Source organism: Dermacentor silvarum, chromosome 8, assembly GCF_013339745.2.
Source record: "Dermacentor silvarum isolate Dsil-2018 chromosome 8, BIME_Dsil_1.4, whole genome shotgun sequence".
NCBI classification, from domain to species: domain Eukaryota; kingdom Metazoa; phylum Arthropoda; class Arachnida; order Ixodida; family Ixodidae; genus Dermacentor; species Dermacentor silvarum.
Window position 1 is genome coordinate 153,163,922 of NC_051161.1, and position 25,846 is coordinate 153,189,767.

Genomic DNA, 25,846 nt, shown 5'->3' on the forward strand with positions numbered 1-25,846 from the left:
GCGCATGCCTTCAGCACCGCAAACTCGCCATTCATAATCGTGTCGATAGCAGCTGTGGTTTTCTCCGCAGCAGTTGCGACAAACGGTTGTTTCGTTTTGACTCGGTGCAAAGCTGTCGAGAATGAAGAGCATCAGCTACATCGCGATAGTACAAAGCATGTCGCAAATGAAGGCGCGCACAGCGACTTTGCTGCGAAGAGAGTCGCGAGGCCTCTATTGCTGCTGCGAGAGCCAATGAGTCACGAGATGACGCAAATTTCAGCTTCCGCTCGGCTTTTGTGCAAAATAGCAACAGTAGTTGCTCACTCATTCACTAAATACAGTTAAACCTGCTTATAACGAACCTGCATATAACGAGTTCCTGGACATAACGAAGTTTTTCTATTCCCCGCCATTACTCCATAGAAGCACACGTATTTGAGACCTCTATGTAACGAAGTGGCAGCGGGAGACCCCCTCGAAATAATGAATTTTCCCTGCCGACAACCTAGAGATTTCACCCCAAATTGTCATTTTTGCACGAGCAGCAACTGGAAGCACCTTCTCCGCCGCGTCAGAATGCAAAGCAGCGGCGTTGCGCTTGGCGCGCTCGAATTCACAGTGATTGCGAGGCGAGAGCGAGCGCATGTGTGCGTGCATGCGAGCGTGCACGAGGCAGGCCTGCATCCCTCGACCCGGCGGTCTTGCCGCCGCGAGAGTGACCTTGGCCCCTCCCTTCATTCACACCTGATCCCGCCGCTTGCTGCAGCTTGCCTAGCCCGCCAAGCCGGCACTCTTATTTTCCAGTTGATGTTGCCGAAGGAAAAAAAATCTTTTTTTTTTTTTTTCAACGCACTGGCAGTGCCACCCTTTGGTTACTGCGCAAGTCTCTTCACTAACCTGACACTAGGTGACACTATACGACGCTACGACGCCATCGCGTCGCTCGCTCTTCGTTTCCGACGCCTCGTGCTTGTGCGAAACAACACGCATCCAATACCTGGTGTGATATTCCAAGGATGAGTGCTTTGACGAAAACGGGTGCGCGTTACAATCGAGGGCACGTTAGAATCGAGTAAGTGCTGTAAGCATTTATTTTTCGAATTTTCGTGCCGAACCTGCATATAACGAAATCCTCTTTATAACGAAGTTTTTCAGGAATTTGTCAATTTCGTTATATCCAGGTTTAACTGTAAAAGCCGTTGATGTAGTAAGCATTTGCCTAATGTTTTCTGCATGCCCTCGATAATTTGACATTTGGTTAATTCTGAAATTTTTTTTCGGTCCCGTGAAATTCGAATTAACAAGCTTTTACTGTACGCCGAAGTTTTATTTGTCATTTCCAATAGCGACAGTCAAAAGGCAGATACAGGGGACTAAAGGCCACACATTCGCAGCCGACCACTTCGATGCAACAAGAAGAAAAAGTGGCAGCAGATGCTGAGCAGACTGTTGCTAGAAACGCGGTTGAAAGTGGCGGCACCACTGGCAGCACCACTGGCAGCAAAATACGACGTATGGTAGCCATTTCACACTTACATGTAGCGCCCACCGACGCCGCAGCACGGAGCGCTTCGTTCGGCGCTCTCAGCTGGTGCCTTGGCGCCGGCTGTCAAAGGAGAAAATAAAAGAAGCGCAGCGCGTGCTCGAAGCGCAAGCTCGGCACGCGCAGTGCGTTCCAAAAGCCAGCCACGCTGGTTGCCGCAGCCCCGTCGCTCGGCTCGCCGCCTTCGCCCTTCTGAGTAGGGACGACGGCACGGCTCGTACAGCCGCCGTCACGTCTCTCCTACATTGGTGACCCGGGAGAACGTGCGTTTCACCAAGCGACACGATGCCATGGCTCACTGGCCGAAGCCGCAGTTCGACCCACCACTGCCGCCGTTCTCGTCCAGCTACGTCGGCGCATGGTTCGCTCAGTTTGAGGCGGCTCTGGAGCTTAACCACATCTGGATTCAGGAGTTCAAGCACGCGGTACTCCTCGACGTCCTGCCGCTTGCTCTCCAGCTCCACCTCGGCGTTCCATCGCCTGGCCCGCGACCGTACGACGAACTGCGGCAGCGCGTGCTCGACTTCTTCGGTGCTGTCTACCACCCTCTTCCAGAGGTAGACCGCGCGGTGCGCGAGTCATCTCTGCCGGCGCCCTCACCGCCAGCACCAGACGCGTCTGCTCCTGCGCCCGTTAGCCACCATCAGGATAGCCTTCCTCCCTCGACTTGCCCCGATACCGTCTCGGCGACCACCCGATGCGCTACCGCAGAGTCCCCGGCCTCCGGCTCTCTCCAGGGTTCTCTGTCGTGCGAGTACGCGCATCATGGCGTCGCCGAGGGTATCGTCACGACCATGACACCGGCCACGTCATCGCCTTTCTCGCCCCCAACGATGGCAGGCGACAGTGGAGACATCGCCGACCCAACGCCGGCTACCGTGCCCCACGCCATCGGGTCTGTCTCCAACGCCATCGCTCCTGCAACAATGGCACCCGACCCTTCCACGCGGTCTGCTGAGCCGGTCTCCGAGGCGGCGCGCGAGCTCGGTACCGCGCCGATCCCACTGCCTCCGACTCTGCTGGCTACCACCACCGCGGACACGGGTCACGACCTTCACTGCATCCCACGTCAGGCGTCCTCAACGAACCACCGGACGCTCCTGCAGGCCTTGACCCTCCTTTGCCCGGTCAGCTCGTGGCTCACTCGCGACGTATTCCGTCGCGATGTACCCCGCCAGGCTGCGCCGCGTCCACCTGCACTGCTCGCGTCGTGGTCCGCTCAGCACTTCAACTCCATCGGTCGTGCGCGCACCCTACGCGCCACGTAACGGTGCGGCACGTAATACGCCGCCGACAACGCTCGCGCGGGTACCGCCGGCGCACCATTCGCCTCACAGGCCTCCCCGTTCCTCCTTCAAGTCGCATGGGCCGATCACTATATCGTCGGTTGGAGGCGCCCCTCCCAACAGCGTCCGTTCAGCGAGTCCCTCGACCCTTGCGGAGCTCCCAGTGCCGCCCGCCTGAATGGTGGCAGTGACCCGATGCCTTCACGTTGACGACTCGGACTGGCCACGGACATTTTTCAATCAGGACTCAACTGGCTCGCCATTTCGACGTTCCGTCTGGGCGGGGGGCCCTGTAGCGCCCACCGACGCCGCAGCGCGGAGCGCTTCGTTCGGCGCTCTCAGCTGGTGCCTTGGCGCCGGCTGTCAAAGAAGGAGAAAATAAAAGAAGCGCAGCGCGTGCTCGAAGCGCAAGCTCGGCACGCGCAGTGTCGTTCGAAAAGCCAGCCACGCTGGTCGCCGCAGCCCCGTCGCTCGGCTCGCCGCCTTCGCCCTTCTGAGTAGGGACGACGGCACGGCTCGTACAGCCGCCGTCACGTCCCTCCTACATACATGCACTCTCGATTGCGGGAGAGCCAGCAATTTTTTTTGTTGCAGTTTCACTTGTAGATTCAGTTGCTGGTTCCTTGGATGTTCCTGGTTATAGTGAGTTCCATTTGAGTTATTTCTGATTTTGTGTGGCTTCTACTTTAACTTTCGACTCTTCAAGCTCTTTTATGTACCTCTTAGAAATTTCTGCTGCCTTGCACACGGTTATTGCTGTCAAACCTCCATATAATGAACCTCGATTTAACGAAATTCGCGATGTAACGAACTAGTACTTTCATTTCCCGATCTTAGTTCTATTGAAAACTGTGCATTTAAAAAAAATTTAACCAAATAATTTTGTGACATGGTTTCGATTTAACGAAGTTTTCGGCCATTTCAAGCATGTACTTGGCGCCTTTATGGCTAGTTAATGTAGCAAAGAGCTATAAAAATGTTGGCCAAAACCGAAGTTATTTCAAACGTCCTTCTGCATGAAAAGTTTGAGTGGTCAAAACGACGTCTCCTTTCCTAAAGCAAGCGCTTTAGGAGAGGAGACGGCAGAGGAAACAGTAGTTGGCAGTACTTTTACGATAAAGGGACTTTAGTTTATAGTCCAACTTAACGCGAGCACGCGCGCACGCTGCGTCACGTTGGCGAAAACGACCCCGCACCGACGCAGCCAACGTAACCGGCGGCTTCCCACGGGCCTGGCGCCGAATTGACTCCTGACCCATTCGCGCGCGTTGGTCGCGCCGACTGCGCCGACCCACAATGCCATTTCGCGCGAAGAAATAAAGGCACCCACGCCGCTTCGCCGACGGCCACAGACAAGCCATTCAAAGCGGCGCACGGGCTTGGGATTGTTCTGCGCATGCTCCGAAGATAACAGCCGACGGCGCGCACGTTTGAGTATTGACTCTTTTCCCGGCACTCCCGTGGCCGCTGCCATGTTTAATCACGTGGTAACGCGTCCATTGCTTGCCTCAGCTGCCTCCGTTGCCTCCGTGTTTACTGTAGCGGCGCAGCAAACCTTCGTTTCGACTCATATCATAGACGGTGACTGTGTGGACGACACGAAGCTTTGGCCACAGCTTTAGAGGGCATGCAAGTGCTTTCAGAGCTCATTACGCCTTGTCGAAAATGCGCGAGCAGTTGTACTAAAAGCGGGGCTAGAAATGTATTCCAAGCTGTCCAAACTTTCCGCTTATGAATTAAATTGGGATCAGTGTGCTCTATTTGGCAAACATTTTGAAGCAGCGAGCTTGTCATTTTTCTGACTCAATAAAGATGAAACTTGTGGCCACTATGTGATTGTTTATTTCAGAATCGCACGCGGGTGTGCTCTGCTGTGATAGGTTTTTTCTTGCTGCGTACAAAGCTTGGAATGCAAATGTTCTGCACTTTGTCTTAGCTTGTAGCAAAGACGTATTTATCGCTAGTCCCTCGCTTATTCTGTGGGCCGTCGCGAAACGTTCAGCTTCCAATATTCGTGTCTTGTCGGTGTAGTCGCCGTCACTTATGCATCGGCACATTGATTTAAGTTAGCGCTCATTCACTTATTATTGATACGTTGGTGATAGCGTGAACGTAAGTTCGTGTGCGAGTAGAGGTAGATGTGTGTAGATAATGTGCGAGAAACTTACTATGCCAGTAAGTGGCGCTACTTCCTTTTGTAACGAGCGGTACTCACTCCTAAGCGCCAACATTTCGGAGTTGAAGTCCTTTCTTTGGAGGTTAGCTATACAGCGCTGGCGCATGAATTATCTTTTTTTTTTTTTTTTGTCCTCGAGGAAAGCCGTACATCGCGAAGGGCGGGCAACACAGGCAGTCCTTATGTAGCAGCGGCGACACAGGTTGATTCCGTTCCTTATATATTCCTTATATTCGCATTCTTTATATGCGAATCACTATTTTTGGAGCTAACTACCGCACACGTCTTTTCTTTATCGTTACACATTTTGCAGCATGAATCGGGCACAGTGCACTAGTGAACACTCAGTTGCATTTCCGACAGCTGATCGCACAGAAGCAGGGCAGAAGCAGTAACGGTTTCGTATTCTTGCGCATTCTCTGAGGCAACTTATGGCACGCCACCGAAAGCTCCGTCTCGTTACTCTAGAGCAAACTGCTCCGTGAAAAGGGTCAATAGAGGAGATAGCGTTTCGGCTGGCGCAGCGCAACCGGCATAGCGTGACTGGCCGCAAACGATGTTGGCCCGCGCGCCGATAACATCGGACTATAAACGGGCCTTATACGTCGCTACGATGCTATCGGTAAGCGGTAAGAATCGAGTAAATACGGTAAGCGTTTCTTTTTCGAATTTTCGTGCCGAACCTGTATATAACGAAATCCTCTTTATAACAAAGTTTTTCGGGAATTTGTCAGTTATATCCAGGTTTAACTGTAGATTTAGGTGTACATTGAAGAACCGCAGGGGGCGTCGCGTCCCCCTCTACAGCAAGCCTGGTAATCAGATTTGTGTTTTGGCACAAGAATTCCTGAATTAAATTTTTTATGTGATACACACACATCCATGGAGAGAGCTCTATTTTGAAAAGAAAGTCAAGGTTGCTGTTGACCAGTTCAGTTTCTGTCCTGAATCTGATTTTGTAACTCAATTGTGCTATGGCGTCTTGTTCTTCCAGGACCGAGGGGGTCTTCGCCTGGGACGTACAACTGTCACACCTGCAACATGGTGCTGCACTCGCATCAGGAGTACCACGAGGTGAGTGTGGGACCGCAGTGACAACGGTGGCGATAAGATAGAGAAAGCATAGAGCTCGTACTTACAACACTGTAAAGAAATCTAGCCTTAATAGACAGCCTCAGAATAGCATGTGGGCCCTTACCTACATTCCACGTGAGCAGTTTGCATAATGTTACGCATGCCCACCATACGGGAATGCAAGTGGGAAGAGAACAAAGCAGGGTGTTGTGCCATGTGGTTCCTCGTGTGAAACCAGTTTAAAGCAAGGCAAACTACTAGCCACAACATGTTTTCTGTGTCGATGCATCTTGTGAGGCCTATGGATGCCAGAATCGCCAAACGATCTCTGAAATTGGGTGGGCTGGCTTCTGGTAACTTGTTATTCAGGTTGATTTCAGAGGAAGCAGAAGCTTACCTCACCATTTAATGGTAATCAACCATAGAAAAAGCACAGTCATCACATTAATTTTAAGCTGACGCAGAAAGCCACAGATACTGTTATGTTTGACACTGATTTCTAGCATGCATAAACGCTATGTATGCGAAACTCATAAAACAATAGATGTTACTATATCCTAGTAGCTCATAGTGTATATGAGCCACAGTAACATAACATACAAAGTGTGTGCAGCAAAAAAGAATGTTATTTCCTCACGTACACAAGACCTTCAAGTCTGTTTGCAAGTGCTCTTCTAAAACTGTCTTGTGTCTTGTGGGCACCACTGGTACAGTACTTCATTCAGCATGGGTTTGAAGGGACATTGATTTGTCTATACGGTTAAACCTGCTTATAACGAACCTCCATATAACGAATTCCTGGATATAACGAAGTTTCTCTATTCCCCCCTGTTACTCCATAGAAGCACACGTATTTGAGACCTCTATGTAACGAAGTGGCAGCGGGAGACCCCCTCGAAATAACAAATTTTCCCCGCCGACAACTTAGAGATTTCGCCCCAAATTTTGTCATTTTTGCGCGAGCAGCAACCGGAAGCACCTTCTCCGCCGCGACGGAATGCGAAGTGGCGGTGTTGTGCTTGGCGCGCTCGAATTCACGGAGACTGCAAGGCGAGAGCGAGCGCACGTGTGCGTGCATGCGAGCGTGCGCGAGGCGGGCCTGCATCCCTCGACCCGGCGATCTTGCCGCCGCGGGCGTGACCTTTCCCGCTCCCTTCATTCAAACCTGATTCCCCCGCTTGCTGCACCTCCTATGCACTTCGAGCCTAGCTCCCGTAGCTTCGACCATGTGCTGTAATACTTGTGCTTAGGCTTTAGTCTACCAATTTAGTTAAACAGCGAATGTTTACAAGCTTATACGGCCGATAAAACTACTATCCTCTGTATAGCTGTCTGCTAATTTGCTTTCACAATCAATGCTTCGCCTTTCGGGCAAAACTGGGACTTTTTTGTTCATCGCAACTTTAGTGTATTGGGAGTAAATCTTGAGCGATAGTTTTATTTCTGTATGAAACTATGAGGTGTGCGGTACTGTAAAGGATTTTTTTTCCTCTCTTTTGGTCACAGAAAACGGGTGCGCGTTACAATCGAGGGCGCGTTAGAATTGAGTAAATACGGTAGGTGTTTCTTTTTCAAAGTTTCGTGCCGAACCTGCATATAACGAAATCCTCTTTATAACGAAGTTTTACGGGAAATTGTCAATTTCGTTATATCTAGTTTAACTGGACTAGCAATTTGCCATATGAGCTTCAGGCAACCTTCTAGTTTCTTATTAATTGCCAATTCATGGTATGGCAATGTTTAGATTCATTCAGACTGATTTCTACCATGTTACATTTCACAGAACGTCACCGAACGAAAACCTTTAAATGAATCATTAATGGGGGCTACAGTGGAACACTGTTCATACATTCCTCACTGTTGCATTTTTCCAGGTGTTTTCATGGTACGGACCTAAATCCCATTGACTCCCATTTATTATGTTCCCCTAGGATATGTCACCACTCTGTAATATTCCTGCATCTTACGTTGCATTTAAACCCGTTGGTCACGTAAATTTATTGGTGCAGTACGTTGCAACAAGGGACCAGTGTTTGCAATAAGCAACCAAAGTTGCACATGCCTGGTGCCGCACTAGCGTATCGGGAGAAAGCACGCACAGAGCAGTTAGCGAAACATGTGAAGAACTGTGCAATGGTGAAAACTTACCGGGAACCATGCAAATTGGGCCAGATCCACCGAGCGCAGGGCTACATTTATTTTGGAGCTGGCAAGGGACTTGTATTCGTTGCATAATCGCCAGTTCTCTTTAGTCAGCTTTGCCGCAATAGGTGTTATGTGGTAAAGTGTGTGCAGTATATTGGAGTGAAGCATATGCATAGTTAAAAAAGGGACCACCATCGCAGAATATTGTACATGCCCTTTAAAGCACGCGCACTAGCGTTCTCTCCGGTCACACTGTGAGCGCCGAGACATCTAATAACCGTACTGGCAGCCATTCGTGGCAATTTGTGGCCTTCCTCACCGTTATGTTTTCCCAGCTGTTGCGTTTTTTTTTTTGTTTTTTTTTCGTGGTCCCTTGAAAAACGGGTCAGCGGCGTTCTACTGTATTATGTTGAAATGTAGTCAAAATCTAATGGCTTTTATACTTCCATATGCTGAATAATGAAATTAATTCGTGGATTAGTACTGCATGTAAAATGCACTTTTTAGAAGTAGCATTGCACAGCTAGGTAGCAGCACAGCCGGACCACAAGGGACGATAAAATAACTCCGAGTGCTTTCTTTGTGAAGTCATTTCAGATGTTCGAGAAATGATGTTCTGCCCATCGCATGTTATTCCCGCTACTGTTATATTAACTGCAGCACCCGATTTTGTTGTAATGATCATAGTGTGGAACTCTACAAATAATTTGAGTTCAAGTTATCGAGATTCGACTGTATCAGAAATGAACAAAAAGACTAGTAATAGCATTTTGCACAGTTGGTTTCTCCTAAAATATTTTTTGCAGTCATGCGCATCATTATAGCCCATGTTTCATGCTTGCTATATGTATACATAATATTATTTGCAAAGTTTTTTGTAGCTGTGTGTCATGTTTTTACAGTTTGTGTCTACTTGTGCAACTAGTGCCTGTTTCGAGATATTCATCTTCAAACTCTTCTCACAGAACGCATTTGTTTTCTTAGTTTTGTCCCGCATTGTGTGAGGAAAGTGCATTGGGAAGCAATATTTCGGAAGTAATAGTTTAAAAAGTGGCGCTATTCGAGGACTCCTACTTAGGGGGTGTTCGTTTAGCCCCTTGCATTATGCAGTTAGAATGTGTGCTCTTAGAAAGCTAATTGAGAAATTTATTTAATTAGTTAATGAGTGGTTATTATACATTAGCTCACTTCTGCCATTGTTAGTAGTTTGTTTGAGAAAAACACATTATCTCCCGTTCATTGTCTTCACAAAAGTTTAATCTTGGCAATTGAGGCAGGCAGTTAGATGCTGGCAGTATTGGTAAATCGTGAGAGTGCTGGAAAACACACCATTGACTGAGCGCATGCCACAGTTGCCGTTGTTTTAACGCGGTGATCGGAGACAATGCTGTGTGGTCTGTGTGTTTATTTCTTTCTCGAAGGTGCGTGACTAATGATGTTCATTTTCATTCTCTCCTGCCACTCGGAGCAGCACTTTGCCTCTCGGGCACATCGCCTTGCTCTTGGCCTGCATGGGGTAAGTTTCAGGGAACACTGTCCTCTGCTAATTTCCATCAGTTACACATCTTTCCATTTATTCTTTATTTTTTATTCTTTGTTAGAGCTATACTTCGTACCTACACAAGCTTAAAATGACGAAAAAGGTTTTTGAAAAGGAAGCATGTCTGATGAGAAAACAAATTTATATAAGATTAAGAATGGTTGGAGCGTGCACGGCAGTCATTACCGAGTTAACACTGGCAGCTTATTGCTATAGGAAAAGTGTATGGTCATTGCATTCTACCGGCGTTAACATATTGCACGGAGACCTTCAGGTTAACAAATAGGCTTGAGAAGTCAAGAAGGGTGCAGGGCACGATGGAATGAGAAATGCAAGGCGTGCCGTCAGAAGACAGGAAGTTAGTGGTGTGAATCAGAGACCATACGGGGGTAGCCAATATTCTAGTTGACATTAGAAGAGAAAAATGGAGCTGGGCAGGCCATGTAATGCGTAGGACGGATAACCAGTAGACAATTATAGTTGCAGAAAGGGTGCCGAGCGAAGGGAAACACAGTCGAGGACAGCAGAAAACTAGATGCAGTTACAAAGTTGGGAAATTTTCAGGCAAAACTTGGAATCAGCTAGCGCAACGCAGGGATAATTGGAGATCGCTGGGAGAGGCCTTCGTCCTGCAGTGGACATAAATGTAGGCTGATGACGACGATGAGCAGGCATTGCAGTGAAAGCTACACAAGTAGTACGTCCTACAACACGTGCTGTATTACTTCAGAAAATAGTGTTGCTGTTCCAGAGAGTACGCGCTTGTTTTTCAGCTTTCTCGAGTCGATGAGGTGCCCTTGCACAGGCGCCACTCAAGACCAAAGAGTGTGCATATACTTCCAATGTGTCACATCGATTTGGTTGATCGCGGTATATTCGCAGTCACTGTCACGATGTTGTTTTGTTGACATGTTAACTCCACATTAACGGTCCTTCCCGTTGAGCTTTCTTACAGTTCTTTATTTTGTAAAGCTTGATGCGCGTGTAACAGGTAAACAATGCTTAAAACATAGTACCGCAGAAGTTTTCGGAGCGTGAAAACCAGCAAAATGTGTTTCCCTCGAGCTTCGCTAGTTACCTGGATTGGGATATCTATGCTGGTGCAGCACAGAGGATGGCACATGGAGACACCTTCGATTGTTGTCACCGGAGTGATACCCTGATAGGGTTCAAGGCTAGGCATACAATAATAACGCGTTACGTGTATGTTACAATGTTCAGGCATGACTTCCCTCCTATTTCGATTGCATGAGTTGTGGCAGCGCCTCTAGGCCCATCGCCATTCGATACTGCGGCTATATCGAAGCTCAAGCTTAAGAATTTTTCCAATCGCAAAAACTTGTCGAGACCTCTCAGGGGAAAGTGAAAGCTTGCCGCTCGTCATCAACGGCACGTTCGCTGTGCACCCTCCGGTGCGCTCCCATGTATGCCAGCATGGCACCGGATGATAGATGGCTCTGTGATCACAAAATGGCAGTGTCCTCAATAAAATAATCAATATACAGTAGAACCCCGCTGATGCGTTTTTCACGGGACCGTGAAAAAAAAAAAACGTAAGAGCCGGGAAACGTGAGAGTCGAGAAACAGGAAAATTTGAGAGTAGTGTTGAACTGCACACAATTTTATTTTAATTTTTACGTGTGAAAAAAAAAAAGTCGTAGTTTCGCCCAAAGCCAAAGCATCGATTGCGATGGCAAGTTAGTTGACAGCTATACAAAGTAAGGATAGTAGTTTTATCGTACGTATAAACTTGTAAACATTCGCTTATTAACTATATTCACAAGCACGGTGTCAGCACGCACAGGCAAACATGAACACATCCCACTCGATGAGCGCACACACGCACTGTCAAATGCTGCCGTGAGGAAGTGCAGCAGCAGCTGCAAGCGATGTGACCTTTGTGCTGTCTTCTATCGCTTCAACGCAAACTGAGCGCCGAGAACACACAGCACGCACAAAGCTACGAGCCGCTGACGCACCTACACTGCCTAGACTCTGCCCCCAACGCAGATCGCTTTCAAGATACGGCCTGCGCAGTACGCAGTTGATGCCAGAGTAACACGCCACCTGCTATCCCTCCCTCACCCTCGCTCCCTTGCCGGTGCCTCGGGCGCGACAGAGGAAGGCGTGCTTCCTCCCCGCTTTTCTTTCTTCGCGCGCGAAATTCAGCTGCGGTCGTCATCTCCCCTCGCACGCTTTCACTCGCGCATACAGCGCGCTGCGACAGCGTTATCACCCTTAGACTTTATACGGAACATCTGTGCGCCAAAACCAATTTTAGGGCCACAACACGTCATAGACACCATCTTTAGATAACAAATATGGATCTCAAAGGCCATGCTTTTGCTGGCGGAAACCGAAAATACGTCATAGGTGTCGCCCCTGGCACCTCGCGCGGCCAATCCCATCGTCAAGCCACCGAGCCAAGCGACATGAAGTCAAAATGACCGCTCGGGCCGGCGCAGGATGGTAGTTCGCAACGCATGATGCGGGAACGGTTACACACTTGCGATGCAACAGCATGGTTACAAATGCGTCGGGTCCTATGGGAGCTATGCCGGGACCGGCCAAAAACGACGTAACAACCAGGAAAACGCAGCACCCGGGAACGTAACAGCTGGGTTCTACTGTATTTCTTTAATAGAAAAAGTGGTGGTTCCACTTGGATGTTCGAATAATTGAGCAGGTCCCCCAAAAGAAATTGGTTGGAGACCATAAACAAATTTGTCTTTGGCTTCCGTTGGCTATGAGTCATGTCAGTGACAATGCGGCTTGCTCACGGAAACTGATGCTGTCAGTTCCATATGTTTTCAAATTTATATTTGCTCCTTCTGAATACCATTGACTTGAGCAGTGCAAGGGCCTCTGCGGGAAGAGGAATGATATCTGCCCTGAAGGTCTGCAGCTTTCATTACTTCCCAAAGGGAGCTGATAATAGCCAGGTCGTTTTGGTGTCCTGGTGGACAGATCCAGTCCGTCTAGGCTCATGTTTCCGGCGACAGTCCAGACTACCCCACAGGAGATGGTTGATGTCGGGCTTGGCCCCTGTATCACAGGCAGCTCACTGGCTTGTACTGGGCACCCCCTTGTTTGTTGTCGTTTGTTTTTTTTTGTTCTTGTATGGCCACTATTCTAGGATGTTTTTGTGACCACAGCAGTGATGGCTGCTGTAGTCACAAGGATTTGGGTTTCCCAGGGGATCCCGTTCAGGATGGTTCGGAGTTCAGATTAATTTGGTCCATGACAGCTTTCTTTTTGACTCGTTTAATCCTCCCCTTCAGCTCTTGTAGGCAAATTCAGGTCTGCCCAGGGTAAGATGGTTGGAGCCAATGAGTGGGAGCAGTTGCTTAACGTGCTTGCTGCTGCGTACACCGTTGCCAGTGCCACCTGTGTGCCCTGGTGTCCACTCCACCTGTGCTTACAGCAGTTGAGGCAAAGCTATCGGTATAACCTAGGAAGCGAAGTTTTCAGCTGAGCCTTGCAATCTGCAAATGTAATGGTGTCTTTTGCTGGTTTTCTGAGTGTGAGCTTGACCAGGTGGTTGGGATATTACGAAACACATGATCCAGTCAAATCTGATGGTGCATCCAACCTGACTTGCTGTTTATTGGCAGTAGTTGAAAATTATGGGCTGTCATAGTAACTTTGCAAGCTATTAAGCTCCATTTTACAGTGAAGCCGTTAAAGGCAGTTCTGCACTGGTTTTCCTGTGGCGGCAGGATTGATATTAAGTGTAAATGCAATGCTTTGTGCGTCGGAGCCCCGAATTTGCTTTGAAATGTAATCATCAATTATTATAATGTAAAAATTACCTTGCATATGCCTCTTCCGAGTAGAATCTGCAATTTGTTTTTCACGTTGCATAATATTCGCTCTGCTTTTGAGGTCGGCAAGGAGTCTGTGCGGCTGCGGCAATGAAAACTAGTGATGCGCGACAGCCTGCATGGGAGTCGTCACTTAGTTCAGCTACCCCGATGCTCCCGAGGGGTGTGAGAACACTTAGTCGAGTGCCTCTACATTAAACACCTCTACAGCGAAATGACCTGTATAACAAAGGCATAATTGTGTCCCGGTTCTATTGTGAGCGATGCGGTGCAGAACCTTTACAACGAAGTAACCTGTATAACGAACAATTTCGGTGGTCCCAAACACTTTGTTATAAAGGCATCTGACTGTTTCGCCGTCTTTGATGTGTCACTTGTCAGATTGGCATACATCTGTGAAGAATTTCTTTTCTTGTAGTATTTGATGATTCAGTGTCATAGACTGCGAACAAATTTTTATAAAAGCAATCGGCGAAAACTTGAAAAAATCAGGCAACTCGAAAGTACCAGTGCAGTAGACCCTGTTAGTAATGTGAATTAGCCACCTGTGCAACTTGTGTTTGCTTTTTTTTTTTTCTTTTTGTGGCTGCAGCCTGGCGTGCCCGGCCGCAAACGATCACGCTCACCAATGCCCCCCTTGCGCCGGCGGTCGCCGCGAAGATCGCCCCGCCGGTCCCCACGTCGCTCTCCACGGCGGTCCCCTCGGCGGTCTCCACGCCGGTCTCCGCGCCGGTCGCCGCATCATTCGCCACTCCGGCCGCCGCATACTTCGCCACTCCGGCCGCCGCACACTTCGCCACTCCGGCCGCCGCACACTTCGCCACTCCGGCCGCCGCACACTTCGCCACTCCGGCCGCGGTCTCCCCTGCGGCAACACTGGGTGGGTGGACCGCCACGCAAGCGTTCTCCGGATGGGTTTGGTGACAGTGGATTGCCCAGAGACCTGTTTGCACAGAGCCAGAGTGCGCCTGGAGCTTTTCCCGGGGCCCTCTTAGCTACCCAGGTATGTGAACAATTCGATTTTACTTCCAATTTGCCATATTTACTCACGTAAGGCCCATCCTCACATAAGGCCCGCATCCCCTCTTTAGAGTGCTTAAATGTGGGGGTAAAAAACGTTTCACTATGCATCACATGCATACCCTTGTGGTGGCTTATTCCTGTGAGCCGCTACTATACTCTGTTTCAGTAGTTCTGTGTCGTACTGTGGAAGCTGTAGGCTTCTTTGGCTAACAGTGGGGGGCGAACACATCTTAAGGGGGGCCGCGGCTTTCGCATCACGAAAAATGGCTAAAAAATAAATTTTTTGAAAATCACATTTTCAGTTTCTGTAACTCTTATTCTATCTGATTCCGAAATATCATCACTGAAAACCAAGTAGAAGTGCTCTAAAAAAATTGTTGTATCAGCCAAGGTGCCGAAAAATTGCGCAGAAATTGCGTAAGAACGGCGTTTTTCAAGCCACGATATCTCCGGAACGGCACAGCCGAGCGCCGCCGTCTTGGTCTCGTTGGAAAGCGCATTTCTCCGTCTTCAAATCTGCCGCTTCAGCTATCTCCTCCATACAGAAACAAGCACACAAAAAGCAAATGATTGAAGGTCGTGCCGGAGCCACCGATTGGCCGCGCCCGCCACGTCACTCCAGCGCGATTCGCCATTGGTCCGGTGCTCGCTCCTTGATGGCGTCGTCTGCTCCGCTTGTTGCGGTCTCCTCGTGAGCTCCAGACAGTTTCCGTAATCTCGACGAGTGTTAAAGCGGGCGCTACGCGGACATCGCAGTAGCGTGGCCGATCCCGCTTTTTGTGGACGTCTCAGACTCGCGGCTAAGCATTCCGAGCATCGGTGATGCGAACTTCGCGACCGAGCTTCGGGCACGGAATGCTCGGACACGCGGCTAAGCCTTTCGCGCGTAGGCGTCTCCGACTCGGCAATGAAGCACATCGCGCGTGGACTTCTCGGATCCTTGCCTAAGCATTTCGTGCGTTGGCGCCTCCGACTGCGCGACTAAGCAAATCGAGCGTCGACTCCTCAAGCCCGCGGCTACGCATTTCGCGCGTCGGCACGTCGCTCAACAAGGGTCGACTCCTCGGACCCGCGGCTACGCACTTCGCGCGTCGGCACCGCGAGCGTCGACTCCTTGAGCCCGCGGTTAGGCATTTCGCGCGTCGGCACCTCGGACTGTGCGACTAAGCTAATCGAGCATCGACTCCTCGAGCCTGCGGCTTGGCATTTCGCGCGTCAGCACATCGCTCATCGAGTGTCGACTCCTCGGACCCGCGGCTAGGCACTTCGCACGTTGGCACCTCAAACGTCGACTCCTCGAGCCTGCGGCTAGGCATTTCGCGTGTCGGCACATCGCTCATGGAGTGCCGACACCTCGAGCGTCTATTCCTCGGACCCGCGGCTAGACATTTCGCGCGTCGGCACCTCGGACTGCGCGATTGAGCTTACCGAGCGTTCGGACCTGCGACCAGGCATTTCGCACATCGGCACCTCTGACTGCGCGACTAAGCTCGTCGAGCGTCTATTCTGCGGACCCGCGACCAGGCATTTCGCACATCGGCACCTCGGACCCGCGACTTAGCACATCGCGCGCCGACTCTGTTATCGTAATGCCACGATATCTCGTAACAATACCTATCATACCACCCCTTCATAAAGAGAACCTCATCATGAGCTCTGTTCACTAGGCCACTTGAGCTGGCACAGACACCTGGCTGCAGAAGTGAGGCATGATACAAAAGTACATGCTGGAAAGCACCTAGCAGCTGCATTGCTGCCTCTTTATCAGTGGCTCTCCTAACATCCATAGCCATTGTCAATGGAAGATGATTCAGAAGGCTGCTGAGAGCCTTCATTCAGTAACATGGTCGATTCTACCAAAAGAAAACAATGCCTCACTGACTGCACTAGAGGCTGCTATCAATGAGGCAGTCTGCAGATACAACGCTAGAACTACTGTATATTTATGCCCACATAGTTCTGCACCTCACTTGGTTTGAAACCCAGGCACCATGCTCTTTGTAGAGCAGCAGTAAAGAATGCCATACAAACATGAAAAAGGCAGAACGAAGACTCAGCATACCAGAGGCCACATGTCCAAGAAGCCCCACGTCACAAAAAACATCAAAGATTACAACTGTTGGTGCGTTTTAGAGAACTGAAGAGAAGGTGCAACTTTGAGAGCCGTTTTCTCAAAACTGTTTTTTCGCTTTTCTGCTCAGTTTCTGGAGCTGATTTCTTCGTTACCGTTTAGCCTATTTTGATTCTGTTTTTTTTTTTTGTCACGTTCCTTGGACTACTGTGCAGGTCGAGACAGTCTCGCATTTTTATGTTCACTTTTTATAAATTTATGGCGTGGCTATTCGTTCACCCCGAAAGTGTGCTTGGTGCGAAGGTAACTTGAAAAATGACTATCTAAAAAATTTGCGTTGCGAAAAAAAAAAGTAAGACTGTCACGACCTTCAGCACGCATTGAGCTATGCAGTCAATACTCAACAAGCCTTCCATCATGTTTTTTAAGCTCCCCAGGCCCTCCAGAAAGTTCAAGAGAGAAAAATTCTGCTCAATAAAATGTTCTCAAGGTATCACTCTGAAACTTTCATGGAAGTATCAGGGAGACATTCTAAACATTTGTGCCAATTTTCATCAAAATCCATGAAGAAATCAGGAAGTTGATTTTCAAAGCTACGTCCCCCCTTAAAGGTGCCCTTCCGTGCCCCGTCGTCTGCTAGCAGCGAGGGGTGCAGTGTAGGTGGCGACAGCATCTGCTAAATCTGCAACAGTGCAGCGAGATCAGCTGTTCTGATAGCAGTGGTAGACTATCTGTTCCATATTTGCTATGACATCATAAAGGCGTACTTCAAGATATTTCGAGATACAGAGGAGGAGGAGGATTGCAGAGACGACGGAAGTGGAGGGTTAAGAAAAGGGCACTTGGCCAGCGGGTTGCACGGGATGGTGACGCCATCTCTTGATCCCTTTTGTAGCATCCACGGTGCGCTCACTGACATTCTTAAGTACAGCCATGTTCAATTCCAACTTATTTGGTTCTTTTGCGAACAGAGCAGCTTGGAACGGTACTGCACAAGCCAGTCTCTGGATTCCACTTTTGCGAAGGACGAAGCACTACCCAGGAGGGATCCTCCGCGGTGTTGTGGCTGTGCCGACTACACATAAGAATTTAGCCACTGTCAAATTATTTGTTTGTACCTTTTAAATGTAAATTAATGTGTGTGCGGCAGCGTTGCATTCATTTTGTTCTTTGCACGTTTTCATTTGAACAAGGGGTGAACTCTATTTTCAGTAACATAGAGCCTCAATAAATATTTTATTAAAGAACAAAGCAAAATCGCGCAGTAAACCACCCTGCAACCAGCTGAGAAGCTTAAAACTAGACACCTGCAGACAAGACCACTTGTCAAGGCCATTTAATTGTCCAACAGGTTTCGAACTGTGGCATTACATCTCACTGTGCAAGGATCCACACTCGTGGGTCATGTAGCCTTGGCTCAGCTGCACGGAACTACTATAACAGTGTATACAGTAGCCGAGGCATTTTTCGGACTCCAAAAAAATTGACTTGATGGATGTTCCAGACTTCATAAATGCACTGTCAGGGTTCCCATAGAGCTAATGCATTTTTGCGACTGATTTTTCGGACGAACTTAGGGCCCCAAAGTTCGATTTTCCGGTCTAAATCGCTCGTTCCGAGCCATGCTACCTTATCGTGGAGGCTGCTATGTTGGATTTTCCGCTGGCTTGGCTTCCAGTCTTGAAAGCTCTATAGCTTCCAAGATTGGGAGGCGCACGGGAGCGCACGCCATCCTCAGGTCTCGGAGGCCATGCCCGCTCTTTTTTAGTTGACAAAACTCACCAGGGGACTGCACTTTTTCTTTTTTCATTCTTTTTTTCGGTCAGTGCTATCCAAGTATCATCATAATTACTTAATGCAGGAATAGTTTTTTTCTTTCTTTTTTTTCTTTAAATTTCACTTGATATTTTGCACGTGCTGTGTCCACAGAGCAGGCCTGAATCGGAGCTGTTGTCGCAACTTTGTGTGTGTTTTTGCGGCTTCGCATTTGTGTGATCGGCGCCACCTCCTGCGCCTTTGTGAGAGCCAAGTGGTGCGAAGTAACGTGGCTCATTTCATTGATCGACAACGCGGTGACGCTTTTGTGGACTTTATACGAAGACACTGTCACTCTTGAGCAAATCCAAGCAAATATGACTGCCTCCAAGCGTAGTATGAGGCAGGGCATTATTAGAGATTTTTTTTTATGCCACTCTAAGCCTAAGAATTTTTTTTTTTTTATTTAGTGAAACATTTTCTTGGATTGCTCGATTTTTCGGACTATCTTTAGGTCCCTGTGAGGTCCGGAAAATCGGTCGGCGACTGTATGCTGCAGCTTCCCACTGGCCCATTCTTCTGCGCCGTTTGTATTTACCGCTGGACCTTTGCCGGAAACAACCTTTATGGTCTCGTCACAGCTATTGCTAGACTCACTCTCGCCGGCAACGGCATCACAAATTATCTTGCGAGAGCAACGGGATCTCGCAAGGGTGCTCCGCTGTGGCCTCCAAGATAACTAGTCTGAGATTGTGTGCGGTGCGGCTAGGATGCTACGGCTCCACAAGAGCCACAGAGATGCATGCGTAGCTCGTACTTGATGCGCGCTCCGTGCAGAATCGGTTGGCCGTAGGAGCACGAGACGCGGCTGAGGAGTATGAAGGGCATGCGACAATGAGTAAATAGTACGCATTAAGTGACAGGTACACTGTGTACTGTTACGCCTTAAGCAGGCAATAAACGCATTAAATTAAAGGGTAACCGAGTTGGGGATTAATGAGTTGGGGCTTAAAGGGATACGTACACAAAAGTTGGCGGGTGGTTTTTTGCGTCGGAACAAAAGTTGAACTGTTGAAAATGACAAATACAACAAGCTGCTATGAAAAAAAGAACGAGAAACATCTTTGTTTTTTTGCGATTTTCTGTTGCACCTTGCCTCTAAGCGGCCACCAGAAGAAGCTTAAATTTGACGTCGTGACCCCCCACCGGCGCGCGCGCACGGCAAGGTCGGCCACAACCGTCGCAGTGTTTCCGGGAGTGTCGGTCCCTTGCAGCGTTTGTTTAACCCCTTTTGGCGATCTTCGCACGTGGTCCGTCCGAAACATTATCCCCGTCGGCGCCTACGCAGGTGATGCGTCTTACATGCGCCTTCCCGCGGTTGTCGCTCGGTATTGACGCGTTCGTCGCGGCAGAAGGAAATGCCAAGACATTGCTGTTATACCAGCATCGTCGGTCGTGACACGCCGTCGAACACGTTTCCCAGAGACGAGAAGGTGCGTAAACTTTGAATACCCGCCTGTTAGTCATCACGCACAGCCTGGAGACCTCTACAAATGACTTCATTTGCGCGGACCACTTCGTCGACGATGATTATGTGACCAGCCGGGCTGTGCTGAAAAGCCCTGTCATGCCGCTCAAAAGGCAATGCTTAAAGCCTGACGCTGTGCCATCGGTCTTCTCACGAAAACACAAGGCAGAAATGATCAGCTGCACGTTGGAAAAGAGGAGGCGAAAAGATGTCGGTACTGTTTTCGTTCACTTGCAGCCTTCTTGAGCAGTGTCAGGGCGAGGCTGGGGCAAGATGCCCGAAGCTGGGCACGAAGGCAGTAATGTCCTTAAAAATGTTGGCAAAGCATAGTAAAACAATACAAGGGTGGCGAGCGCGACTCACGAGATCAGACACACACACAGCTCTGCTTCTCCACAGAAAAAAAAACTGGGCAGAACGACGGACAGGTGCTGCCATCTGTCGGCATAAACTACTATTCAGTCATCCACGCAGTGCTGAAAAAAATAAATTAGGGGGTTTTACGTGCCAAAACCAGTTCTGATTATGAGGCACGCCGTAGTGGGGGACTCCGGAAATTCGGACCACCTGGGGTTCTTTAATGTGCACCTAAATCTAAGTACACGGGTGTTTTCACATTTCGCCCCCGCAGCTGCCTCGCAGCTGCGGGGGCGAAATGTGAAAGTACCCCGCAGCTGCCTCGCCTGCGTGCGCTCTTGAAAAAGCAAGTTTACAGAGGAAATGACAAACAATTCTTGCACAAGTGTCAGGTGCAAATCGAAATCTTCGCACTATGGTTCGCAAAAACCTGACCGGCACTTCCACGGCCGCCTGCTCTCCTTCGTTGCTTGACGCTGAAGGCTCGTAACCGTAAGCGGTAATATTTATTGCCAAGTTGGAATGGTCCTCGTCTTCAGACATGTTCTCATCGCTGGTAGAGGCACCAGAACTCGAATCCATGCTCGCGATGGCGGCGTCGGCGCGCTTCGAATGACCGCCGCCGGCCGGCTGGCTATCTGAAGAGTGAGTCGTGACGTCACGTCTTCCAACTCGCGCGGGTCGGGCGGCGAGGCGCGCGCTCACAAAAACGCCAAAAATAAAGCCATCGGCTCAAAAATGAGCTAAGTGACTACTTCTTTTCGATATAATCACACACGGAGGATTCATTTTCAGCATTTTCGTAAAATTTTCAGATTTCGTGTCCGTATCCCTTTAAGTGAGTACGGTTTAATGAGATTCCACTGGACGTGGTCACTTACCAGCGTCTGATACTTAGCTCTCTCAAACACAACATCGGAAAACAAATATGACGCGACCTACATGAAGAATGTCTGGCATTATGTGTAAGTATGGCTCTGAAGTACACTGATAGAGGAAGCCTGCACTGTGGCCATCGGCTCACAGTATGCGTATAACCTGCACCCTTAATTGAACCACACCATAAAAAAAAAACGCGTAACCTCTCGAAAGTACCTCCTGCATGCAACGGTGAAAATTTTGTAACAATCTCTCCATTGCAGTTGCATGGCTCGTCCACATATTTTTGGCCAGCAGGTCTGTTCCACACGCCATAGAACGACACTCGCATATAACCCGTACCCCAACATTGCTGTTCATTTTAAAAATATTAGGTCTATGTTATACATGCAAAGTCACAGTATCGACCATCGCTGAGCAAAAAGGCAGTTTTATCTCTCTCTGATTATAGCTCTAGGTAGACCCTACTTACCATGTCTTTTACTGCCACCATAGGCGGGACTCCTGGAAGACTACACAGAACGCCGTGGTGGTGTCGGGATGGCTGCGAGTGCAAACACTGTGGCGGCCACGCTGGAGACCATGATCCAGCTCCAGCAGAAGCTGCTCTCCATGACGGCTGCCCAGCAACAGCAGGCTGTGTCTACCGGCTTGGTGGGAGCCACCAGTGCAACTAGTGGGTCGGGGATGCCGGGGTCAGCAGGCTCTTACCGAGCTAATGACTTCTCGCCTTCGTCCGACCTGCAGAAGAGCCTGCAGCAGCTCAGGCAGAGCCAGCGCTACAATGTGAGTTGCTTCTCTGTTTTTATTCCACTCCTGTGCAGCCATGTGTTTGATGGAAGTTCATTGATTCAGGAAACATTTTGTGAAAAAGAAATTGTGGTCCCGAGTATGCCAAAGTATAAAAAAAGGCTTGTGTGTCGGAATCCTTTTCAAGTTCGTGTTTTGGAAGCCTTGTGTGTTCCTTGACCATCTGTGTAGCTTATGATTCTGAAACTTTGCGCTTTTTTATTATTGACTTAATCAGTGAGTGCAACTCCTTTGTAGCACTAATCAGGCATGGATCCTGGAGAGATGTCCGGATGTTCTGGCGCTGCTTCGTAGTACGTGGTGGTTCTTTAAAGTGGTCCTGAACCACCCCTTTGGCTTGGTGAAAAAACAGTCCGCAGATACCGTACGCTGCTGTGAACATGTTAGCGAAATTTTGCAGTTGTGTGTACTGCGTGGAGCTCACAAGCGGAGCATGAAGTCACCTTTTTCTCAAACACTATCTTCTTCAACTGAAGCCTTCCACTTACTCTTTTCGAGCTACTATATATAATCATATAGCAGATTCCCATACACGGCTGCTATTGGCCAATACAGTCAAACCTCGTCAATATGTCGGCCGGGAACAACGTTTAGGTACACACTAAACGATGTACGAATTAACCGCCAATGCCAGTTTAGCGGCTACTTACCGGCCGGAAAAGAACTACGTCACAATGCTCTCAAACACACGCACTCAGACAGGCTTTATTTGTGGGTAGGCAGCAAAAAATTTTTAATCTTCACTTGCTGCCGTGGCGGCCTCGCCGCGATGACGGCTTCCTCGAACTCGACAAGGCCGCGAGCCAGTTTGTCCATGAGACCCCGCTTACTAACTAACTAGCACGGTGTAACGTGCGCACAGGTAAACACGAACCTGTCTCACTCGATCACTGCGGAAATTCGCTCTCAGAACGCTGGAGTGAGGAGGCGCGGCAGCGAGCGTGCCATCTCTTGTTTCAACGCGAACTAGATGTCGAAAGCACAGCACATACGAAGCTACTGGCACTAGTTGCACTTTGTCTGCAGTTCGCTTTGAAGATAAGCCCGCATGGGAGCGCACTTTTTCCACGTCGCAGATCGCTTTCAAGATACGGCGGTCACCGCCAAAGTAAACTTCCTTTCTCGCCTCCCCCGCCGTGCCTTGTGCAGAAGCGCATTTCTGCCATGCCTTTCTCCCTCGCGCGCGCGAGATTAAGTCGGCTGACCCCCGCAAGCTTTCACTCGCACACACAGAGGATGGCGCGCGACGACGATGTTGCCGTGTTGGGACTTTATACGGAACCTCAAAGTGATGTCCACGGTGGTGGCACAAATGCGCCTCGCAATAAAATGTGCGTCTGCGTGGTTACTACTTTAATTGGATCTGACGGCGACAGCGAATTCGCACCCCCTACCGGCAGCTTCTAAGCGTTACCAGGAACTTATCTCGAAGGCCATGCTTTTGTGCGCGGCAATTGGCAACAGCTGTACGAGCAGGAAATACGTCATGGTGGCCATGTTTTAAGTTTACTATCGCTAGCGACTCTCTGGGCGTCGCAACTCTAGAATCGAACGTCTGCACACGTGAGATTTTGCCGATTTTGTGCCTATGCGTGTAGAACAAGAAAGAAAAATAATACGCACTAACCGTTTGGTGGGCAATGAGCGACTATGGCTTAAGTGGTCAGCCAATACTTGAGGTTCAATGGGGGCTAGGTGGGGGAATCTTCGCGACTACGTTTAAACCGCAATTACGCATTATGCGGGTACGTAATAACGAGGTTTGACTGTAGTTGACCTCAATCAAGAAAGGTGTTTTGATCAGTGTGCTTCTTCCTACTGTTACTGTGTATATTTACGCAGTTTAATAAACAAGCTGAAGTAAGTGAAAACCTGCATTTCGAATTTCGATAGGAAGTACGACTATTTTACTTTCGGCGTCTGTCGTCTGCTAGCGCTCACCTGCGTAGGAATTACACTTTGGCCACACTGCTTATCAGTGTCGTAGCCATCGGGTATCCATTAATTTTGAGCACTGAACTAGTCTCGAACCACGCTCAACTTGGGTCAGACCAGACGTATGCTTGCCAGAGCACACTCACTCCTGGTGCCGCTCGTGGGTAGACTCCTTAGCAGACTTCGGTTCGTAACCCGCCGCGGTGGCTTAGTCAGCTAAGGCATTGCGCTACTGAACAGGAGATCGTGGTATCGAATCCCGGCTGCTGCGGCCTCATTTCGCAAGAAACGCCCGTGTGCTTGCGTTGTAGTGCACGTTAAAGAACCCCAGGTGGTCAAAATTAATCCGGAGCCCTCCACTACACCGTGCCTCATAATCAGAACTGGTTTTGGCATGTAAAACCCCAGAAAGAAGAAGAAGAGACTTCGCTTCGTATTAGGCTATTGCACAAAACGCACAATTTGGATGTGGCTACTATCCGTTGGTGCAGGACAAAGCTGGTCCACACCAAATAGTACGGCCACACTGGAGCACATGCGTGCAAGCACGCACTCCAGCCCTGTCGTGCACATAGTTAGGCACTACAGTTGCGTGTAGATGTGTGTGCAGCATAGCGCAGGTGCCAAGCGCGCTCGCGGAGCTCGCTGCGGCTTGCTGAGGACAACAGCGTCCTCTGCTTAGTATCTTTAAGTGACGCGACTCAAGGTCCAAGTGCCAACATCTGGAAAACAGGTCGCCTGCTTCCCAAGTTGCACACCCTCGAGGTGTGTCGCCATCATTGTCGAAGTTCGTTACGTTTGTAAACATTTCTGCCCAAGTCCAGAATGTGGCATTCATCACTTAGCCGATGTGTGCGCTGTCGACCCTCAGAAATTGTGTGATTGCCGCAGAGACAAGTGAAGAAATCTGCTACTCACGTCACTCTGTGCAAGAGTAGCCGCACGTAGCAATCTTGTATACTGTAGCCCAGCAAAGGGATGACACACCATGAATTCAATCGTAAACTCATGCATAGCCTATGAGTTTGGGGCATTGTAGGTGCCAAAATCGGTAGTAGTGGCCTCTATGTGAACACCCAAAATTAAATTTGAACCGCGGGACACAGTGACGTTCAGTAGGCAGAGCATTGTTGGCACCACCTCGCTCCGTTGTAGCCTTCGCAGTGCATGGCATTGAAGACTGGGAGCACCGTGACGAGGATCACAGGCAATCTTTGATTGCCAGTAACTCCACCTCTTCTGAATGCATCGAAGTACTTTTTGCTGCAAACTATATCAGCAGTAGCCTGTGTTAACGCCGTGCATTTCTTGACTTGGGGTAAACAGTGTTTCAGGAGCCCTTTAAGCCATTTTTGGGCTATTAGACGCAGTTAATGAATGTGCAGCTTTACTGCACTGGTCATGAGACCCAACCACAGACCGACCTAGGAGGCACAGTGCTTCGTTGTTGTCTACCAGCCAGTCCCCACTGGCTGCTAGTGCCCACTGGCTGGGCCGTAAGTTGGCGAGTGCAGTGTCGAGTTGAGTTACTAGGCGGCACAGGTATTGGCGCATTGTATGCACTTTATGCAGCATAATTTCATATTTTGCATGTGAATACCTGTCAACCCTCCCGAATTTATCATGAAAGTTTACGCATTTGGTCACCTTTTACGATTTCATGAGTGTTGCATCAAGTTTTATGAAAAATAAATTTTGTTCATAAAAATATTTTAATTTCAATTTTCAAACTTTCTGATGGAAGTCTTATGATAGTGAAAGGATACCAGGGGGTACTTGCTTCAAGCTAGGTTATGCAGACAAGTCCCTAAAGCAGGCGAAATGAGCATCAGATTTGCTGGGAAAGTCAGTGATCTAAAAACAATGTTTTCCTTGTCAATCTGTGCTATTCCAAGTTTTCTGCTGCTTGTGTATAGCT

The 25,846-nt window shown here is 49.1% G+C and overlaps 1 protein-coding gene across 1 annotated transcript in view; it reads left to right on the forward strand.

The window, feature by feature from the left end:
• The window catches only part of LOC119461772 (serine/arginine repetitive matrix protein 2), an 81,739-nt gene that overhangs the window by 49,997 nt on the left and 5,896 nt on the right, over window positions 1–25,846 (forward strand). Inside the window, 4 exon segments of the mRNA XM_037723150.2 lie at window positions 5,982–6,061; window positions 9,678–9,722; window positions 14,163–14,573; window positions 21,679–21,969. Coding sequence (XP_037579078.2) covers window positions 5,982–6,061; window positions 9,678–9,722; window positions 14,163–14,573; window positions 21,679–21,969 — 827 coding nt within the window.